Source organism: Microchirus variegatus (assembly GCF_963457635.1).
Source record: "Microchirus variegatus genome assembly, chromosome: 1".
NCBI classification, from domain to species: domain Eukaryota; kingdom Metazoa; phylum Chordata; class Actinopteri; order Pleuronectiformes; family Soleidae; genus Microchirus; species Microchirus variegatus.
In genome coordinates, this window is record NC_139802.1 from 29088496 (window position 1) to 29111043 (window position 22548).

The 22548-nt window shown below is 39.0% G+C and overlaps 1 protein-coding gene across 1 annotated transcript; it reads right to left on the minus strand.

Moving 5' to 3' along the window:
* Positions 1 to 12738: 12738 nt before the first annotated feature.
* On the minus strand, positions 12739 to 22116 carry LOC310937117 (MSL complex subunit 3-like). Its single transcript, XM_083901313.1, has 14 exons — positions 21934 to 22116; positions 20818 to 20900; positions 20639 to 20734; positions 19115 to 19209; positions 18932 to 19029; positions 18627 to 18755; positions 18343 to 18500; positions 18091 to 18249; positions 17775 to 18010; positions 17595 to 17684; positions 16847 to 16956; positions 16645 to 16744; positions 16448 to 16532; positions 12739 to 13741 (listed from the first exon to the last, which is right to left on the minus strand). Exons 1-14 carry the CDS (start codon positions 22030 to 22032, stop codon positions 13642 to 13644), a joined length of 1638 nt encoding a protein of 545 aa, XP_083757439.1. The 5' UTR covers positions 22033 to 22116; the 3' UTR covers positions 12739 to 13641.
* Positions 22117 to 22548: the final 432 nt, after the last annotated feature.

The window sequence follows — 22548 nt, forward strand, 5'->3', positions numbered from 1 at the left end:
AGTATTTGCTCTGAATTAATGGACTTGAAAGTCTCAATAGATATTTCACAAAAAGAAAAGTTGACCCACATCTTACTTTTGAATTCATTCATGTTTCATTTTACTGCGACGGTATAGTTTTCAGGTATTAAAAGGTCATAAATTATGTTAAGCTATCGCTGTCGTCTTAACAAAGGCGAGGGTGAAAGAGAACATAATAATCCAGATCTTCACCGAGAAATATAATGCGCAGTAAGTGGCATTAGGGTTTTTAATCAATGGTAGTTCCAGACATGCAGTGATAAGGAGATAAATCATGTGATAACGCAACAGAATGTAAACTTTCATTACTGCAGGGGCCCACAGCAGCGCAGCCACATGTGCGTTTAGTCATTAAGGGATTGCAGCTAGACGTATTAGCTCATTATGTGACGTTTATAAAAGACCTCGGAGAGTTTGCAAACAGACGACAGCTTTGCCCTGCAAATCCCTGCACTTCTCATCCACACACTATAACTCACAGTATGGCTATCATGTGTATGTGTGTGTCTTTGATACGAGGTATTCCCAGAGAGATTATCACACTCCGCTTACATAACGTCCTGAAGAACAACTCCAGCAAAAAATTAAAAATAAATAGCCAACAGAAAATAACAAACACAAAGAATCTGCTGACGTCTTGTCGATACCTGACACGCAGACATACACGCTGGAGTAGCAATGGGTTATTGATAGTTCTACATAGCTGATCCTTGCTGTCGTCAGCTTTTCCTGTGGTGCTCTGTCTTAGTAAGAGGCCTGGGATACAGACACACATGTCAGCATAGCTGCAGCAGTACATTAAATACGCTTTGTGCACAACAACACTTGGCTTTTCATCATGAATCTGAGGTCAATATGTCTTATTCAATTCAATATACAAGCAATGCACAGGCAAATGAAAAGATAACCAACAAGGCAACAACAACAATAGGTCTGCTTACAGGCCCTGGACTGGACACAATCAACACAAATCTAAAATTCATATAAGAAGTGAACGTAGCACCTAACAGCACCATCACTGTAGACGGCCACATTAACTGTAAATGTCATTAGCTCTTTACAACACTATGGAGCCAAAATATAGAGAACAAACCAACAGAGAGAAAATAAATAAAAAGTTTGAGAAAGAAATAAAAGGAAACTAGTGCAGTGCCCGTAGGAAGTACGTATTCCTATAGTGCACTCTTAGAAATAAGGGTTCCAAAACAGTCCTTCTACAAGGGCTGAAGTTCTACCAGGAACCATTTGCTTCTGAAAAAACTCTTTCCCCAAGAAAGAGGTTTTCATGGGTTCTTGGTAACACTCATGGTTCCAGTAAGAACCATTTTGATCCAGAGAACCCTTTAAAACCCCTTTCCTGAATAAAGGGTTTTAAAAGGGTTCTTGGTGGAACCCTCCAAAAGTTGCTAAGTCAACATATGTGGGTGATTGATGGTTTGAAAAAAAAAAAAAAAAAAAAAAACTAGGGACAGCAGGTGAATCATCAGTGCAGATCAGCCCGTGTCTGACTGACTGATACAGCAGCACTCAGACTTTGAATCAAATATCATTTGTCCTCTTTCTTGGCCACATGTTTTCCTGGCCGTTGACCTCTCACCTCATAGCTCTAATCCTTCAACAATGATGCTGCTATGTGGCACTTCCTCAGTCCCACACTCCACTGCTGACTGCGGGGATTTGTGCTGACGTAGAAAAAAATTAAAGAAGACAGAGTAGCGATTTCATGCATTTATTTTTTAAATTACCATCAGTCCGTGCGATTGACTGGCACCTGAGTACTACATATTTACAACTCTTTTCAATATCCACTCAGCAATCATGATATAAAAAATACTAAATCCTGACCAGAGCTGCAGTTACTCATTGCAATAAGTTGCACATATACAGCCTTTGTTTTATGCACAGAGCGGGAATGCATGCATAATAAAAAATAATAACATCTATGAGACACACACACAAACACACATGTCCACACTTCCCAGCCGCCATAGCTAAACCCCTTCAATCCATGATGTAATCTCTAAGTGTGTTCAGTAATTACAAGGTCCTGGGTTCCTCTGCTGCTTGGAGCCACCTCAGCCTTATGTAACGGACAACTCACATGCCATCAATTCACTGAGCGAGATTACAATATGGCTCCACTAATGCCCACAGCAAGACTGAGGAGAATTACATCAAGCAGCTTCACAAAGACCAGTGTGTGGAGAGAGATCGGGGGGGAAAACCTCAAGGATAAGTAACACGAGTGGGAGTCAGTGATTAAATTAGGTGCATTGCGAAGTCATTAAGACATTGATAAATGATTGTGTAATAGATAAATAGAGATTATCACAATGAAGCAAGTCAGTGTCCCGCCATTATATTTCATGTTGAATGAAGACGGCATTACATTTACTTGCATACTATACTTGATTTCACTACATAAAGGGATATGCTGTATTTGCTACTGGACTACATTTATAGTTACTGGTTAACATATAAACAAAATAAGATGCATTAAGAAAAAGAAGCTGTAAAAACGTGTTTCAACGAGATACATTTCATATATAATACATGAGCAATATTGATGCAATATAACACTGACATGATGTAATCCATCTTGGTAACAATACAAAAGTATGGATGTGATGGAGAGGTTTTGGTTCGCTATTGCTTAGTGAATGTAAATACCTCTTCCTCCACTACAGCATAAATGTTATTAATCTAAATGGGCAAACGATGAATCATCTTTCAAATCCGTGCTTCAAAGTATTTTTTTTATTATATGGCATGTTTTTAATTACTGGTATTTATTTATTTACAGTTTCTATTTCCATTTCTGAACTTTTTTTTTTGTACAGCATCTTATAACTCTGTTTTGAAAGGTGCTATGCAAATAAAATTCAAAGTGTCATTGTTAGACAACAGTGTAAAAGCTGACTTCACCTACAACAACAAAAACATACACTTTAACCACACTACACTGGCTCCATGGGCGTGTTTTGAGTAACAACAGGGAGGGCATCATAAATGATCAAGCTTTGTTTATAATAAATCTGTGACAATGCACTAGAGGCCCCACAACCAACAACAATCTCAATGTAAACCTCCCAAGGAGCTTCAGCAACAAAACCCCTCTGTAAAAGAGATTTAATGCCGATTAGTAAAAGTGCTAAAAAAAAAAAAGCATCTTCATGCAACTCAGAAAATCCGACTTTCCAAAACAATCACGACAACACAAAACTCTAGGGCCGCAGTAGATAAACAACAGGAAGCAGCAGAACTCACTGCAGAGAGGTTAATGTCCTTGGTTCATCTTCATCATCACAGGGCTCCATCCTGTCACTACAGGACAGATGAAGGGATGGATGGGTGGAGAGAGAGTGGGATGGTCGTCCGGGCTCCACTCACAACCAAAAGACTCAGAAAGAGCTCCTGTTCTGCACCCCAATGCCTCTACTGAAAAAAACCTGCTTCCTCTAAAATCTCTTAAAATAAATCCCAAAATTAAATTTTCTCTCTGTGTGTGAGTGTCCCTGAGTGTGTGCGTGTGTGTTTTTTTTTTTCTTCACTTGGTGCCAAATGTTCCAGCTTAGCAACGCTGTGCAGCACCACTGGTGATGGATTTAGCCAAGGCATGTGGGCCAGCAGGGATAAAGTCCATTTACACACACACACACACACACATGGATGGATGGACGCTGGCTGACACACGCATGCACAGTGACATGTAGTGACATTGCTGGGCAAAAATGTTGGGAAAACCTCCCCCACACGGAGAGATGACAAGATGGTGTGATACGCTATTTCCAACACAATACACACACAGACAGCAGCTGTACTTTCAGCATTGTGTGTGTGTGTGTGTGTACACAGATGCCACAGAGGGAGAATGTGAGTGTATGTGTGCGACAAACTAGTTCAGTGTTTCCAGAACTTTCTTTTTGAGGGGGGCACTTTCTAAAGATGGCAAAGTCTCTGATACGCGAATCCCAGGAACTAGGAAAGGTAGGAAGTGAAGGAGGTTAGGGTCTCAATTACTACTTTCAGGTCTTCTTCGATAGAACATGGTGTCAATTTTTGTAAATTATGTTGCCATTCAGAGGAAGGTGGACACAAGTGGGATTGTTGTTATTATAGGAGCAATTTGATATTCACACTTGCAAGAGTCTCATTGTGAGAATATCACTTATATCATCACTAATGTAATTTTTATCCATGCAATTAAATGAATCTTAAGTAAAAGGTTTCAGCAAATGTCTTAAATGGCTCAAAACAAAATGTCCTGCCACCTATCTGTGGGTCCAGACCAAGTCTCTGGGAATGACTGAACTAGTTCATGAACGGGAGAATCGATGTTTGTGAATGTGAAGCAATATGAGAGGACAGAGGTCAACCGAGCCTGAGGGCATGCATGCAGCGGTAGATGCAAATACAGCAATAACGTATAACAAATACGATAAAGTACACAGCATAAAAGTGTGCTCGTTCCTCCTCCTTCTTTCATCTTTTACTTTAAAATGTACACTTAAAAAGTCCTATCTATGATGTTAAAAATGTGTTTCTGATACCAAAATGTCAGTGTGTTTCAGAATTTTCTATTTTCTATTTAGATATGTCTGTTTATCTTTTTTCTTGATAGAAAAATATATATATCATGTATATAATATATATATTACAGTAATTTGGATTAGATTGTTCTCCAACATCTTAGTAGATAAACTGCAGAGAAACAGACCAAAAAAGTTGCTCAGTATCGATACAGTAGAGACATTTTGCTTTCAGGCTACAGCAGTGACAGAAAAGTAAGCCCATATCATTTTTTGTTGGCTGTGTATTTGTACTTACAACAAAGTAGTGGTTGCATTTCCAGCGGACTAACTCAATAAACCATCTGTGACAGAAGGAAATACTTTAATACAGAGCTCATACTCTGTGGAACAATGCACTTCAGGACATGTAGCTGGCTGCAGAGACGCGCCGCCTGTCTAATAGTGCTGCAGATTTATCCCCGCATGGTGTGACGCCCTCTGTAGTCACCCTCTGTGGGTGAATACATCACTCTTTGACAGCCGGGTCTGGTTTCTATATGTTGCAACATCAGGTTCATTGTGCTGCAAAAAAATGCAAATGGATGTTTCACACTGACAAATGACCATCAGAGGTAAATGGAGCAGCACGAGCTGCCTTTTACAGACAGGATAAGCTTGTTTTAGCAGAAAAATTGATTTATTTTAAATATATTATATATATTAAACTCTTAGAGTGTTTTTAGCAGATACATGTGCCATTCCACTTCAGTGGCCGGCCAGTTAGATTTACTACACTCTGAGATGCCACCTGGTCCTGATTATAGGCCAAAACTATCTATAGCCTATGTGTCTAATATGAACAGGATGATGAAATAAAATTAAATTTAGCTTGGACTGAAATATCCGCTGCTACTGCATATTAGCCAGGTTTCCTGACAATGTCTGTAGACGCCATCCTATATGATTTCTGGTTCAACTCACCATTTTAGTGCTTTACAAATAAAACCAAGTATTTTTAACATTTTGTGCATTTTCTGCATGTGTGTTAAAGGATACAGTTTGAAAATAAAATGATGTTGTAGAAAAATATGAAACAGAAGCTGGAAGTGACTCCTGGTCAAACGATTGGAACTCAGGCATGGCCATCATGCCCAAATTTCCAAAAACAATTTCCTTAAAAATAAAAACTAGAGTTTAATTAATGTAAAATTGTGGCAAATTTGTGCCGTTTTAGTCTCTGTAAATGTCATACATAAGCCTTTTGGGTTCATATGAAGTACATATATTTTTATAATATACATAAGGAGTTGTTTATTATTACCATGGCAATTTTACCAACGTTTTGTTGGGTTTTTATGACACAATATTTAGTATGACCTTTATTAATCTTGTACCTTTTTGGTATTGATCATTTTTTACGTAATTTTTTTGAAACTCAAGATCTTGAAAAAAATAATTGCTAGTTAAAGTTGCATTATATAATAAATCTAAAGCAACTGGCCATAAAATCCTCCTAATATGTCACAGAGACTCAGGAATAATATTCATATAACATACTGAACAACAACAACAGTACAGCCAAAATATTTGCATTAAAAAAAAACTTTTTTTGGCATGTTTTGAGAGTAGTAACCCCCACATTCTTACATATGGTGCATTTAAAACTAATTAAAAAAATAGAACAATCCAAAACTATTACCACCTTGATCCGAACAATGCGTAAACCTACTAACCCTGTTTGTTTACGGGCAAAAATGTATCTGCTAACTACAATATACGTCACTGATTCAGAACAAAAGCAATAACCCATCATCAGTATTGATCAAATGTGGTTCACAGCTGGTGAAACAGCTGCCTCTCTCTGTTTCTCTCCACAGAGCCAAACATATTTACTTGTTTATTTGATTAAGCGAATACAAATGTGTTGATTACAGCTGACCAGTGCACATAATCCGTTGCTTCTGGCTCCTGCTTTGTTTTGCCATATTCTTGGCAGCTTGCCTCCACATTTATTTAAGGTCAACATTTTGGACAAAAACATGCGACTCCCGCTCAAGTTTCTGATGAATCTTGTATATACTGTCCTGACAAGGAAACTAATTAAACTTCAAAATGTCTCTCGAGTTCGTTGTACTCGTCGTACTATGGAGAAGTGTTGACATTGCCACAACGTTACAATGGACTGTGTCCGGTCTGACCACTACCACCTCCTCCACTGTGAATAAAATGTGATTTTGATGCCATTTAATGTTGTTATAAAATAATGATCTCGTGTGACTGGAGTGTAAGAGCCACAATTCTCACTGTAACCGCGTTACACTGATAAGTGTGGTGATGGTGTAACTGTACACTGATTCAAAATGGAGCCAAATCTCCCAAAGGACCATGCGTGTTACAGGAGTTTTTAAAGGCTCCACCTTGTTCTTGTTCCTTGAACTGTCTGACGATCATTATAATTCACTACACTCTTAGAAATAAGGGTTCCAAAATGGTCCTTCTACAAGGGCTGATTTGCTTCTGAAAATCATTTTTTAAAGTTTTTCAAAGTTCTTGGTAACACTAATGGTTCCAGTAAGAAACATTTTGATCCAGAGAACCCTTTAAAATCCCTTTCCTGAATAAAGGGTTTTAAAAAAGGGTTAAATATCCCAATTAGCATCCAATGATTAACAGGAAGCAGACTTATGAACACTCAAACACAATTTATTATCTTATATTATTACAGTTTGCACTGCTCTGAATATTGTACTGTCATGATTGTTTTGGGACTGTAAATATTTTTGTTTTGGAGCAAATGTGACAAAATCAGAATAAAGAATGTGTGTGAATAAAAGTTAAATAAAAAATACTGGATGCTGTAAATATTTAATTGAGCTTTTGTTTGTTTATGCTTCTCATATATTATGTATGTATTGTTAAATACTGAATATATACATATATTACATACGTATATATATATATACAGTATATATACATATATATGTATATGCATACATATACATACATATATACATACATATATATATATATACATACATATACACACATATATATACATATATACATATGCATACATATATATACATGTATATATATGTATGCATATATATACATGTTGATGTATGTATACATCAACATATATTATATATGCATACATATATATACATACATACATATACACATATATACACATACATACATATATGCATATATATACATAAACATATATACACATAAAATAAACATAAATCTGTGATGCTATACAGTGCACAGCCTCAACTTTAAAAAGTTGGACTTGAAAAAATTAATTCACTGAATACTGTGATGTCAAATGCACAGAGCTCGAAAGAAGCCGTTGCTACAGTGAGATAAGTGTCAAGAATCTGATCAGAGCAGCTCCACCAAGCTGTGAAAAAGTCTGGGCGACACACTCCCCGCCTGCAGCGATGCTAAATCAAAACTTGCTATTCAAAGATGAACTGAAGCACGAGATGCAGTGAAACGTGGAAATATTCTCTGATAATCTGTGCATCAAATATGAGTCAGAAAAAGAAAACAAATAAAAGAAGTCATCATCCTCCTACTGTGCTGTACTGTCATTAACAAAGCTCATCATTGTATCTTATGGATTGAAATGCTGTATCTTATCGTACCTCATACCTGCTGCATCTCTCTGCTCGACTGTATCCTAATCCTCAGGCTGCCACCAGTAACAAAATAACCACAACTGCAGGAAAACGTCTTCATGCTTGGGTCAGTAATGGGAGAGGAGATGTAGGAAGAAAACAATATCGGAAGGAAAGCTGGGAATGTGGGACAGAAGGTCCTAAAATGTCAGGTTAAAGGGTCAAGTGATTCATCAGCTTTTTCTCTCTCCTTCTGTGGTATGATCTCCTCAATCATCACTGAGGTTTTCTAAATGCAATAGCCGACAGGCTTGAAGAACTCTGACTGCTGTGTCACAACACGAGAAGCTATTGAACTGTTTCCTTGCACGTTAGTAAGAAAAAAACAGAAATAAAGGAAAGGAAATGTTAGACGAAGAAACCTGAACGAGGAGAAGGAAGAGTGGAGAAACATGAAGCTGGAGCCAGGAGGTGTTCAGCTTCAGGTGTATGTCAGAGGCAGAACAGGGAAATGAGCAAACATAATTATGTCACTGAAACAACTGATGCAGCTGTCTGTGCCAGCCAAAAAAAAACATTTTGAACATGTAATTGAAAATGTAAAATATAGGTTTTTACTCGTCTAATTAGGGAACTAATGAAACAAACATTTTTTCAGATGGAGCCCCGTGAGGCAGCTGGATTTCTCAAAAACAGAAAATGTTGTCAGAAAGATTTATATGGTCATCTAACCCTAACCCTAACCCATAAAAAAGTGCCCCAAACATTTGCTGCCTCTGCTTTATCTATCTCGAGAAACACCGATACTGGCAAAGTGAAATAAAACAAATGTTTTTTTCTGTTCCTCAGCTGGTTCTGAAATATTCCTTATTTAATCAGTAAAATTCAGGACTTTGGAGTCATTTGAAGACAGAATGATGGCTGGTGAGAGCATCTCCCAGTGACTTAGTTCAGACTTTTGAAAAGGAAAAAGAAAAAGATGAGCTCGCCTGAGAGTCTCTGCAGAATTCCAAGAGCAGAGGTGATTTATGGTCTCAATCTAAACTAATGCAGGGGTTGTTTTATCCGCTCCCACAGCCGTACAAGTGGGAATCACACTACCATTAGAGGAAAAACTCATGATTAAACCACATGAAACAGATAATTATCTCCACTCTGGGCTGAAAGCAAAGTCTCAGTGAGACAACCTTTATTCATGTGCTATCCGTAGACTTCTCTGCCATCCTTTTTTTTTTTTTAGATTAATGTTACACTTCTTTATAAACTCTGAAGCATGAGCGTGAAGTACAAAGCGTACACTGGCAAAAAATATAAATATATCTATTTTTTTAAATTATGGCAGAGTCAGACAGAAATAATTAAAGGACTTTCATTTTTACAGGTCAGACGCAACTGAATATGTAACTGACTTTGTTGATTTAATTACAATCTAAATCAAAGAGATATGTTACATAGATGTTTTAAATATTATCTCCTTATTGGAATTTGTATTAATTGTTTATTTAAACACACAAAACACACTTTTGTGCCTGTCGCTCTGTTCTTGATGACTGTACGTCTTACTCCACATTTTGAAAATGCAATTAATTCATGTCAGAAGCAATTTATCTCTTTTAAGTTGTAGTTTATTTTTTTTTTGCTTTTTTATGGCACGTCATAATGTGTGGTAATCAATCATGTTTGTATCAACACAGTCAACATTGAACACGAACTTGACTAAATAAAATTACATCCCAGATCCCAAATGTTTCACCACACATAATTATTTCTATTTTTCACATAATGATAATGATAATGTTGTACTCACTCATCGTTTCCCAGGAAAGATGTCTCTGTCCACACAACCTTCTTGGTCCTCACTCCAGTCGAGGAAACCTTGGTTGAAGGAGGTTTCTTCAGATTCTGGTCCTCAAGCAGTTTACAGCCGCTAAGAGCCGCCACTGGAGTTAGGATCTGGTCCGAGCTGATGGATGTGAGGTCAGTGCTGAGGTCAAACGACGTCCAAGAGGAATCGGAGGAGACCGACGGGCTGGTGTCCACCTTCTCCACTAGAAATCTCTCTTCAAGGTCCATGGTGCGAGGATGAAGATGAATGAACGGGATGATGGAAGCTGGAAAAACAAACAAATGAGAAGATGGAGAGTTAAACAAGCGAATCGAGAGATTTGAATGAGGATGAACAGTGAGGCGAATGTGTCAAAGGACAAGGCAAAAGCTTAGATTACAAGAGCAAGAGGAGCAAAAATACTGAAAGTGATGCATCTGCACACTCCTACTGAGGAAAAGCTTCTCAATCTGTTCTCCTTCGTCCAACTGAAGTGCTGAAAAGTGAGGAGAGGAAGGGAAAGACAAGAAACCAATCTGGAAAGAAAAGAAAAGAGATTGGTGATGGGAAACCAGTCGGGGATTAAAGACAGTGAGACATGGAGCCTTGAGACTGGGATGGAAAGATACTGTAAATGTGCACCCACAGCAAAAAAAAAAAATGCAGGGGTGAACACAAACAAAAGAAAGAGGGAGGAAGCAAATGAAAGTTGCGAGATGATAGCTCACATCATTACTTCCCGTTTTTTTTTTTTCCCTCTTGCTCAAAAATTGAATCATGTGGTAAACGGATAGAGACGCCACAGGGTGGGAAATCGATGTGAGACGCATGGAAAGGCTTGAACTGGTGGCTTCTGTGGCTACATGATAGCAGCAGGTAAGAGAGTGCCGTCTTGGGTTGCACTGATAAGCGGTTCATTACAAGAAGTCTGATAAAATTATGGTTCACCACTAAAACCTATTAGCACGTTTATGTGGGGGTGAGGTGAGGTGAGGGGGGGGGGGCCGGTTAGCAAACCTCCATAGGAAAAGAGGGAATAAACTGAGTGTTCCTTAATCGACAGTAAATATACATTACAGATGGAAGAAGCATTAAGTTAAAGTCTTAGATTTGTTGTTTTAGCAATGCAACAATTACCATATAAAATATTGTTTTTGTCCAATGGAGTGCAAGTCAAGGAAATTAGAAAATGCCAAAGATCACACAGTTTCAGAGCGTTAAATTCACAATTTTGATATCAGCAAGGCCACTCCCACAGGAAAATATACAACAAGGCTTGGTGGCCTAATGCCGTTTGTTTATATGAATGGATAAATACATTAAACCATAGCAAAATAACAAATAAAGGAAGGTATTCAATTCCAGTTAGACCTTTTTTTTTTTGGCATGTCAATTACCGAGTGTTTTCACTTTTTTAATGTAACTTTAGACAAGAACATTAATAACATCCATCATCTTTATGCTGCTTATCCTTTGAGGGTCACAGCAAGACTGGAGCCAATTCCAGCTGATATTGGGAAAGACGCCAGCCTACCGCATTACAAATTTAGACCTACAGGTAATTTACCCGCTCCAGTCAACCTTAACCACAGTCTGCTGGGAGGAAGGCCTCAGCTGAAGTGGGATTTGAACCTGGGAGGTGAAAAAAAAATTCCCAAAATGTCAAACTATTTGTAAATCTGAGATATGATTTTATTATATGATCCCAGAACTCAACTCACCAATATAAGTCACCCATTTGTGTCGATCGCAGCGATCTCAGAGGACATAACGGCTTCAAGAAAATTCCTAACAGCTTGTGGGGGTACCTTGAGTGGACACATGACGGCAAAATCTATGATCTCAACATCTTTGAACGACAATAATCTTTACAAATAATTCATATTTTAGACTTGAAAACCAGAGGGAAAACTCCAAGGCACTTGGGGCATTGTCATGTGGACATGAGAACAGATGCATTTCAGGATCACGCTTTCACCAGGAAGCCATGACTTATTCACCATAAAGGCATTTTAGTTGTTCAAAAGAGAGTTACTTACAGTATGTGTTTGACCTGCGATGGACTGGTGACCTGTCCAGGATGTTCTGATGCCTTTCAACCCGTCAGATGCGATTAGCTCCAGTGGAGGATAAAGCAGTCCCCAACTACCACTATAGCTAGAGTCAAAGTGATACCTTTTTGCTTTAATAATCAATCATTTGGAATAAAACATGTAAAGATTTTGCGCAACTTTCTCTTCCAATAAGACGTCCATAACTGATGATATAAGACTCACTTTCCGGACAAGGAGAGCAGAGATAAGATCAAGACTTCAACTTGTCCAACAGTGGCACCGTCACACCAGCGGTGATAAATCTGTCCCATCACTCCGGCTTTTACTCCGACAGCTTTTATTACCTCTGATTAAATGGTGTCACAGAAGTGTTAAATTTTTTAGACAAACGAGGCTCGCTCAAAAACATATGGATCGCTTTCAAGGAGTTGAAAGACAATCAGAGGAGCGGTTGTTACACAAGGTCAAAGTGACTTGATAGACATTCAGTGTAGACTGTAGGAGAATTTTAAGTGCACGCAAACACAAAGGTAAACTGACAGGTTATAGAAAAAAAAAATCTTTATTTAGATATCATCTCCATGAAGATGAAAAAGAAAGTTTTTGACTAAACAAATGGACACGCACACACAGACACACTATGTGCATTAAGGTTCAATATGTACATGACAATATATCAACAAATGTTACATTACGCTATGTTGTGAAGTCTATTTTGATCCTTGTCAAGTTCTAACCAGATTAATGTGCACGAACATCTGCTTTGTATTTACATTTTCACAACATGAAATACCAGAGCAAGAACCTTTAACAAGATCTGTTGACATGAACAGATGTGTATAATAACCACTTTTGTGGTCGCTTGGTATTTTTTAATCACCAACAACTTCAAGTGATTTTAATTTTTTGACATTTCTGTCAGAGGAAACAACAGTGAGAGGAAAAAGAACCAAAGATAAGACAGTCCGTCATGGAAACTGAAAAGACATCACGTTTCCAAAGCAGATCCAAGGTCGGAAGAGAGAGTCCCACTGTCGCTTTGGAGGAAACATCTACTGAAGAAGCATTGGAAGCACAACAGGATATGATATCCAAGAACCAGAACAAGAGGTCTTTTCAATCCATCTTCTCCAGCATCTGGCATGTATGAAAAAAACAAAATATTCCCAAAACTGTGGCCTCAAAGCATTAAAGTCCCAGCAGAGAGGAGAAAGCTGTGCTTATTGTTTCTGTTGCCACATTTGTGTGGACCTCTACCAAAAATCAGGTGACATGCCAGGTAACAAAGGCAGATGACGAGGAGATATTTGGAAAAGGGCTCAGATGTAGCCATCTGCTAAGAGTTAAATAAGCAGTGCATTTGATCGCAGGGAGGCTTCACATGCACAGGAAAGTACCTGACGTAAACAAGTTAGTGGCACAGTAGGAGCAAATTCTTCTGCAAGGCAACAGGAGGAGAAACTATGTTAGCGCCAGAGAAGAGGGAAAGGAGGTCCAAGAGAAAAAAGCTCCAGACACCAGAGAAAGCTGCTAATATCCATCGTCAGGTCAGTGTCGATTATCTGTAATGGAAGGTATGGGAAACACAGCGGCCAATGTCTCATTCAGAAAACGGGCCTCGGCTGTTTCATGCTGTAGTGGGCCTCGGATGCTGACACATATGCCGACTCAGGAAAAAAGTCCTCATGGAACTCTGCCAGAAACCTAAGAGAGATGGGGGGTGGAGGGGAGGGGAAGGGAGGAGTGCGAAGAGAAGGAGATCTGGTTTTCAACACTGTTCTGTTCACATTAAATATTCAAAATAAGCTGTGTGTGCAATGACAAAGTGCACTAACACGTTAGGATTACATGACGCAACAAGCAATGGCAGCACAGTCACAACACAGTTCCCAAGATATCTTTGGCTCATTCCACATAAATCCCAGACCCTTTGGCCTCCGCCTGTGGATATACATTTGAGACAAAGCCCCTCATCCATATACCAATAACTATGACAGAAGGACTGAGAACATGAGAACAACGGTCCAAGCATCTGAAAGGGAAAGAGTGAAAACTCCCACCCTCCTCCTCCTATCTAATCAGCAGCAGGGAAAACTAATCCGGAATCGTCTTAGTATCCGCTACTCAGCCAAATCCTCTAAATCTTGCCATCTCATCTTAGCTCCACTGGCCTTCCTAATCTCAATGCAAACAAATTATCCTCATCAGAGGAGAAACGAGAAACCTGAAGGGACAATAAAGAAAAAAAAATGATGTGAGGAACTCACAGTAGCAGTAAGCGAGAGCTGGAATTAAGTAAATGTAGGTTCATTGAGCAAAGCCATCACTACAGCCTAAAAGGCTGATTGTAAAATATTAATTTCAAGATTTCAATATGTCTTTATTAATCAGAAAACTATTTATTTGGCTCTTTGGAGCCTGAAAATTCAGGCTTGCGCTAATCTTCATTGCTGTTAGATCAGTAATAACGCAAGACAAGCCGCTTTAGGCATACACATTGTAAATCAGCACACACACAAGTACGTCCCACACTTAATCGTAATCATTCTTGCAGAGAAAGGGAGAGTGAGAGATCAACTGTGGCCAAATCCCAGAATGCTTTGCACTTCAGTTTCAGCGACATCAATCAGTTTCTGCATGCTCAGCACAATCTGACACGAGGCTGAATTCAGAGAGAAAGAGACAAAAAAAAGCAGGACGGTTTTCCCGAAAGACACCAACATTTTTAGTGTGTGTCCAGTGTCCTGCCGCGTCCAACATGCTGGCCATATTAATGGGTTTCGGGGGGTGGGGTAAAGAAAAAACAATAGAAATCATCTTCTCTTAGACATAAGTATGGAAAGAGATGTAATCTCGTGCCACTGAAGTGAATTAGAACGCTTTCCACCCCCAAGACTGACACTGCATTTATTTTTTACATTTATCTTATCTTATCTTATAACACATCTATAAATCTATGCATAAATAATTTTTTGCTGGTGCTGCCTTTTGTAGACTTTAATACTACAATTTATTGTGCCATGAGGAAGCACCAACACTGAACAATTTTAAATAAATATCCTATTGGGATTATTTTGACAGGAATTGCAATTGCGAAAGATGTGTATGGATCAAGACAATACTTTTATAAAATTACATTTTGATCAACATTTTGGCAAATATTGCACCTCCTGTTATTTGAAAATTGCAGTAGGCTGTATTGCGACTGTTCAGCCCTAATGAATACATCAGAGTTCCAGTCACATGTTTTCATACTGCAGCCATGTCAGCTATTTTAAGATGTTGGTGGCACCAAGTTCCAATCTCTGATTTATCTTTATTTTTGGTTGAGTGGAGGAACACAATTGTTTTGTTCTTTTGCCTACTCCATGGTGCGTTCAGGTGTTGCTCTGTAGCACTCCTCTGTGGCAAGAGGCAGTACTGTGAGTGTTTGATTAAAGAATGAGAGGGCCTAAATCCCCAAGGTTTGGGACCAGCTGAACTGAAGATCGCTCGGGAGGATTTAAAGATTAGGCTCCCGTGTGTGGGTGTTGTGTAACACCCACTCATCTCCCTCCCTCCAACACATTCTCTTTCTCACTCCATCCCACCCTCGTATTCTCACTTATTATGTCTCCGGGTGATTTTGAGGCATGCATGATCATTTTTTAATACATTTACCAACCCTTGTTTTCAAATCTATTACTTGCACTTCAACACAAGAGATTCTGACACATTTGTGCAACCCAAACCTGGCAGACAGTGAGCCTTAATGCTTAGCTTGGTCAAACCTCAGGTAATGAATCATGCTGGGTATTAGCACGGTGCAAATTCAATGATCTGTTAATTCGTGTCAGCAATACATCTATTTAATGATTCATCCTCCAAGGAAATTATACATGATTACATAGTTTCTTTACAGCTGACAGCACTATCTGTTTTCCCAGACTGGGATTTAAATGTGATACCTTTAGAGGGGAGAAAAGCATGCTTCTAGTTAAGTTTTTAATGGATAAAGTTGTTTTTAAAGCCGAATAGTGCAGAAAAGTGCAGAATTCTACTTTATATTTTCCTTCACCTCAAGATGTTCTTTCAAGAAAGATACAGTCTGAACCATAAATATTTGGACATCGACACAATTCTCTTCTTTTTGGCTCTATACACCACTACAATGGATTTGAAATGAAACGTCTGCACACTTTCAGCTTTAATTTGAGGGTATTTACATCCAAATCAAGTGAACGGTGTAGGAATTACTACACTTTCTATATGTGCCTCACACTTTTTAGGGGACTGTATTGTGACTTTTATGGATTAATGCATTAAAATAATACCTACAACATTTCTTGCTAATACTGCACTCACTATTCGATACACCGTTTGAATATAAAAGTAGTACTGCTGATAGATTTTATGATACTGATCATTTACCTGAGAAAAAGTTCCAAATGCTTGACCAAGGCTCTGAGATTCCTCTCAGGGATCTGCATCTTTCCCAGGATCTCAGGAAGCTTCACTGGAAGAAAAAACAGCAAACGAGGCAATGCATGTCAGTAAAACTGCTAGACATCTACCTACACCACAACAGGGGAGGATTAATGGAAGAATAAGTCAATCCTGTCATCTACCAAAAAGCCGCAGGAGGTGCTGTGAGCCATACAGGTAAGAAGGTGGAGGAGGCTGGTCATTCATAGGGTAATTATCAGGGGTCAGTTTCCAGCTCAGCACCTGTTTGACAGAGGAAACATTTTGTCATTATGTAAAACACTTCCATATCATTCTGACAAGTCCTTGAGAGTGACATATTTTCTGTGATCAGACATTCATCACCTCATTGAGCTCATTGTTTCTGCGGCTCTCCAGGCCATAGAATGGACCACTTCGCTCTTTGCTTGGTGTCAAAGGCAATGGGGAAGATGAGCCACTGTGCACTGGGGTTTCTGGACAGAGACAAACATCAGAAGGAACAATACAACTGATTTAAGATAAAGTTCATTGCTGCTTGAAAATGGTTAAAAAGAAACTGCTAACAGAGCTCATCTCAGCTCAAAAATATTGCAACTTGGATAATTCTCTGAGGTGCTTGAGTGGGAGGATCAATGTGGAGAGGAAAAAGGTAGGATACCACCATCTACTGGGCAAACCTGGTTACTACAAAACAAACTGTTGCTTCAGTAAACTAATTGGCTGCCAATGACGTCAATTCAAATACAGACGTTCACTGCCAATGACGTCTGATGAAAAAAAGAGTCTACTCTTTCTTTTGGTAGTTTCAGTGTTTAAATAGTTGTAGAACACACTGGTGTGTGTGTCTTGGAAAATCAGTCAAAATGCTGTAAAACACTTGGCAGTTCTGTGCTGAAGGAGATACTGCAACTTCATGAAAAGCTTTTTTTTTTTTAACATTGTGATTAGAACAGAAACACAGAACATCAGCGAGACACTGTTTTGGACAGAAAATATTCAACGATTATCAGCATTGGTTAAAAAAAGAGAAAACCCCCAGAGGAAATAGCAGTACAAACACAAGCTGAGAAAATGTCACAATACACAAGCTATATACTTTATTTTTGCTTACTTCTGTCAAGGTTGAGGAAGAACTTTGGCTGGGACGAGATGTCGACCACACGCCGTTTCAGCTGCGGCGACGCGGTGGCGCTGCCTCCACCTGAAACATTACATCCATGTGTTGGTTAATGTCAGAGAGACAACAAGAAGTTATCAACTGATCCGCACCAGTTCCTTTTCAGAAAATTACCTCCACTGCTGCCTTCAGCTGGTCGGTCACCACCAGATGTGTTCCTGGTGGAGCGTCTAAGTGACTGGGACTGGTACGAGATGCAGTCCATGTCAGGGTGGCGGCGGCGCTTTGGGGTGGGGGCTGGGGCGGTGGGAGTGGTGGCAGAGATGTCACTCAGCGCTGGCTGGCTGTCTGTTGACTGAGGAGTAGGAGGGTTGTGGCCCAATGGGCTTGGGCTGCGCTCTCGCTGGGCACTTCAGAAACATAAGGAAAATATATGTAGTATATCCCAATCAGGAAGCAGTGATTTATCTTGATTAATGGTTGCACTTACTTGCTTGAGCAGGGGGAGCCCTCATTCACTGCCAGGAAGAGCCTGGTGGAGCTGACCTTTTTAAACTGAGCTTGTTCACAGGGATAAAGGAGGATCATGGGTAAGGTGAAGTCAAATGTGATCCTCAAGCCGTCAACCATTTCCTTACACAGCTCCTCACTTAACACAAAGGAAAACGAAGCACAAAAGTTTATATAAATACAAGAATCACGACTGTAAGAATATGAGGAAAGAAGATGACAAATAACTCACCTTTTCTCTGGCGGGATGGGCTGTGGACTGCTGCTCTGTGTGGTGCTCTGCTGCCGTCGGTACCTTTCATTGGCCATGAAAGCTTTGTTGATGGCAAAGTGTTTGACATAGGACTCCAGGATGTTCACAACGTTCATCTGACAGGGAACCATTACCAGCTAGGAAAAAAGATGTTCAATTGCTTTCTTATTTTACCACAAATTCCAGAAACAACAGTCTCAAAATAAATGTGTTTTTTTCCAATTAATCTAATATGCATAATGCTTAATGTCTGCTGTATGCACCTTCTTTCTCTTGTTGATGTAAAAACAGTCGTCCTCAAGTTTCTTCTTCAGAATATCAGGGATGCCGATGTCGATGTGGACAATCTTTTCCTCAGTCTCCCTCTTAATGTTCATGTCTGGTTCAACCCTCTGAAAACAGGAGACATGAACCTTTAGACCCACTTTTCAAGGTTTGCAAGTTGTCATACATGTCTTTTTCACGAGCCAATCGGTTTGGCTTTTTTTTTTTTTTTTTTTTAACTGATGGCAATAGATAATAGACTTGCGATCAAGGAACTAAAAACTGAACCAACAGAGCACATTACCATTTTGTTGATATCCTCAGAGAAGGTGCTTTCTCCACTATTTGAAGAGTCAGGGTCAGAATCGTCTCTGTCACTGCTCCCTGAAGATGAAATCAAACCTAGAGACACACAAATAGTGAATGATACATGCGATACTGTATCTGGTAGACAGCATGAGCTAAAAGACAGATATAGAGTCCTCACACGCATCATCACTGTCGTCCTCCTTGGGGAGAGTCTTTAGAGAAGATTTAGTGCCAGACTGACGACGACGCCTCTTCGACCATCCTTTTCTCTTCCTACCATGAAGACAGAGATGAAATACACATTTTTTCAGATGTATCAGATGTGTTAATTAACAGAAGAAACAGGAGTACGGTCAATTTCAACATTAGTGAATAGAGATATAAGTTGAGTTTAATGTGTAAAATGCATGATGATATTATATCACTATAGATTAAATATGCACTGTTTTTAATCAGATGTGTTTATTATATTTAATAGAACAAACGGGAGTATGTTCAAATTCAACATTAGTGAATAGTAATATAATTTGAGTTCAAGGTCCAAAATTAATGTTAGGTGAGAGTATTTAGCCCAAAATTTCAGTTAAATATATCATATAAACAAACACAGTGACATTTGAGAAGTGAAATAAGGTTTATGTGATTTACAGAAAGTGTGCAAGAATTATTCAAACAAAATTAGGCATGTGCATAAGTTTAGACACTACAAAAGAAAAAAATGTGCATCCTCCTTTTGCAGAAATAACAGCCTCTAAACACTTCCTATAGCTTTCAATTAGAGTCTGGATTCTGGCAGAAGGTATTTTGGACCATTCTTCTTTACAAAACATCTCCAGTTCAGTCAGGTTTGATGGTTTGCGAGCATGGACAGCCCGCTTTAAATCACACCACAAATGTTCAATTATATTCAGGTCTGGGTACTGAGATAGCCATTCCAGAATGTTGCATACCTCAATCGACTCTGTTTGTGGCCGGTGCAGAGAAAAGGCTTTTTCTGCATTACTCTTCCATACAGCATCTCCTTGTGTAAAGTGCGCTGAATAGTTGAACGATGCACAGTGACACCATCTGCAGCAAGATGATGTTGTAGGTCTTTGGAGCTGGTCTGTGGGTTGACTGTGGCTGTTGTCACCATCCTTTGCCTCTGCTTATCTGAGATTTTTCTTGGTCTGCCACTTCGGGGCTTAACTAGAACTGTGCCAGTAGTCTTCCAATTCCTCACAATGTTCCTCACAGTTGAAACCGAGAGCTTAAATCTCTGAGATAGCTTTCTGTATCCTTCCCCATGATGTTGAACAATCATTGTTTTCAGGTCATTTGAGAGTTGTTTTGAGGCTCCCATGTCACTCTTCAGAGAAGATGCAAAGAGGAGAAACACTTCCAATTGGCCTCCTTAAATACCCTTTCTCATGATCGGATTCACCTGTGTATGGAGGTCAAGGGTCACTGAGGTTACCAAACCAATTTTGAGTTCCAATAATTAGTGCTAAATGTATTGAAATCAATAAAATGACAAGGATGCCTAAATGTATGCACATGCCTAATTTTGTTTAAATCATTCTTGCACACTTTCTGTAAATCATATAAACTTTATTTCACTTCTCAAATATCACTGTGTTTGTCTCCTATATGATATATTTAACTGACATTTCTGCATGGTGTGACTATAAAGGCTGAATTACTGAACATAATATGAACTTACATGCGATCGAGAGCTTTGCGAGCCAGTTTACGCTGCAATGTACGGTTTTCGTCTGTGTCTCTTAGGACATGATCCTCCGTTGCCCAACGATCCCAACTACAAAAAAAGAGAGAGCACTGTTAAAAAAAAGACGACGTGTTTATTTGCAGTAAATTAAGTAAGAATCACTTTAATCTCACCTTCTGTTCCAACCATTGAAGTGAATCAGGTACTTTGGGATTCTTCTTCCATGTTCATCTGTACCTATCAAGACATCAATGACCTGTAAGGTGAACACATAATAGCACATACAATCATAATCAAGGCTTATGTGCTTTACAGGGACATAAGCCACTAGCATGGAATAAATAGACATAACGCAAACGTAACTGCAAGGTTAATATTGCCAAACTGATTTATTGAACTAGTTGATATATTATAGTAATAAATGACATAAGTTGTTTGAGGGATGAACCTATGATTGTAAGCCAGAACAATGAAGCTGGCAAGTTTTTCCAGTACATAGTTAGCCTTGACTGTTATAAGCATTTCGACACACATTTAGCTGCAAAGAATGATACAAATACGGACTTTTATTAGCGCATAACTATCATTGCTTTATAGGTGATAATTAAGCAAAATATCGAGATCTTACTATGACAATTCAACTCATAAACATGTAGTAAAAACTACTTGCTAGCTACCGCAGTGTTACGAGTAGCATGCTAGCAATAACATAACATAATTTGAATTACCCTCTATTGGCGATAGGTAGCTAGCTAGCCAGCTAGCAGCTAAAACGACAATACGCACTTACAATAATACTAAGAATGGATCGGAGTACAAGGGAGAGACGCTAGGTTATCTTTTATGGACACAATCCTAATTACACTAAATATATGGTTAACAATAACTGGTACATTATAGCGGTTTGTGTTTAGGGTAGTTACTGGAGCAGAAATGTTGATGTGGTTGTTTCTTAAATAACGACACAAGCTGATTTGAATGAAAGCCACACATTGTCTTAAGCCACAATCCTTGTCCGTGCATGTGTATGTAACAATAGCATCAGCAGCATCATTGTACTGTGAAATTAAATAACAGCCAAGATACCACATATACCACGTTAGCTTATTATTTCAATCGAACAAACCTGGAAACAAGCTAAAACCCAGAACAGCAAGCTGTGTTTTTATCCGCGGCCATAGTTGCCTGTGGATTCGCACACATTTCTGAAAGAACCCTGTTTGTCCGGTACAAATGGTTATTTTAGCCACAATCTTAACCGCCAATTGAGCTGCTGCATAAAATGTTACCTTAGCGTCGTACAACACTTTAGCCTTGGTTGGGTCTGGTTCAAAGCACAGGACTCTTTCTCCTTTGTGAAAATGATATTTAATTCCCCGAGAATTCATTTGTTCATGGCGGCGTGTGGGAGAGAAGGCATCGATCAGGACCCCATCAAACCCTTAACCCTTTCCTTTCCGTACACTTTTGTGTGGGCCGTGAAGGGGTCGCCAACCAAAAGATACGACACTCGAAAGCATAGCTTTCAGGTGCGTTCCATGACATTCCGTAATGTTTTCTTTTTACGAGAGAATTCACTTCTCATACATGTATAGCATATCTTAGTCGGGTAATGCTCACACATGTATACATTTTATTTATATAGGTTTGTATAAATATATATTTATACTACATCTTTCATTTATATTCACATGTTTCTGACCAGAGAAAGTCACAACAAAATAACGATTCTCAAACTCCCCGTAACATTGAAGGCAGCACAGAAACGCGATTGAGTTGAAAGTGGAATTGATTCTTCACGGACACCGTACGAGTGTTGGCGTTCACATCTGTTACCAGCAGGCGTCATCATAATACTCTCCATGAGTATCGAAGCGGCAATAATAAGAATTTTAAAGGAACAC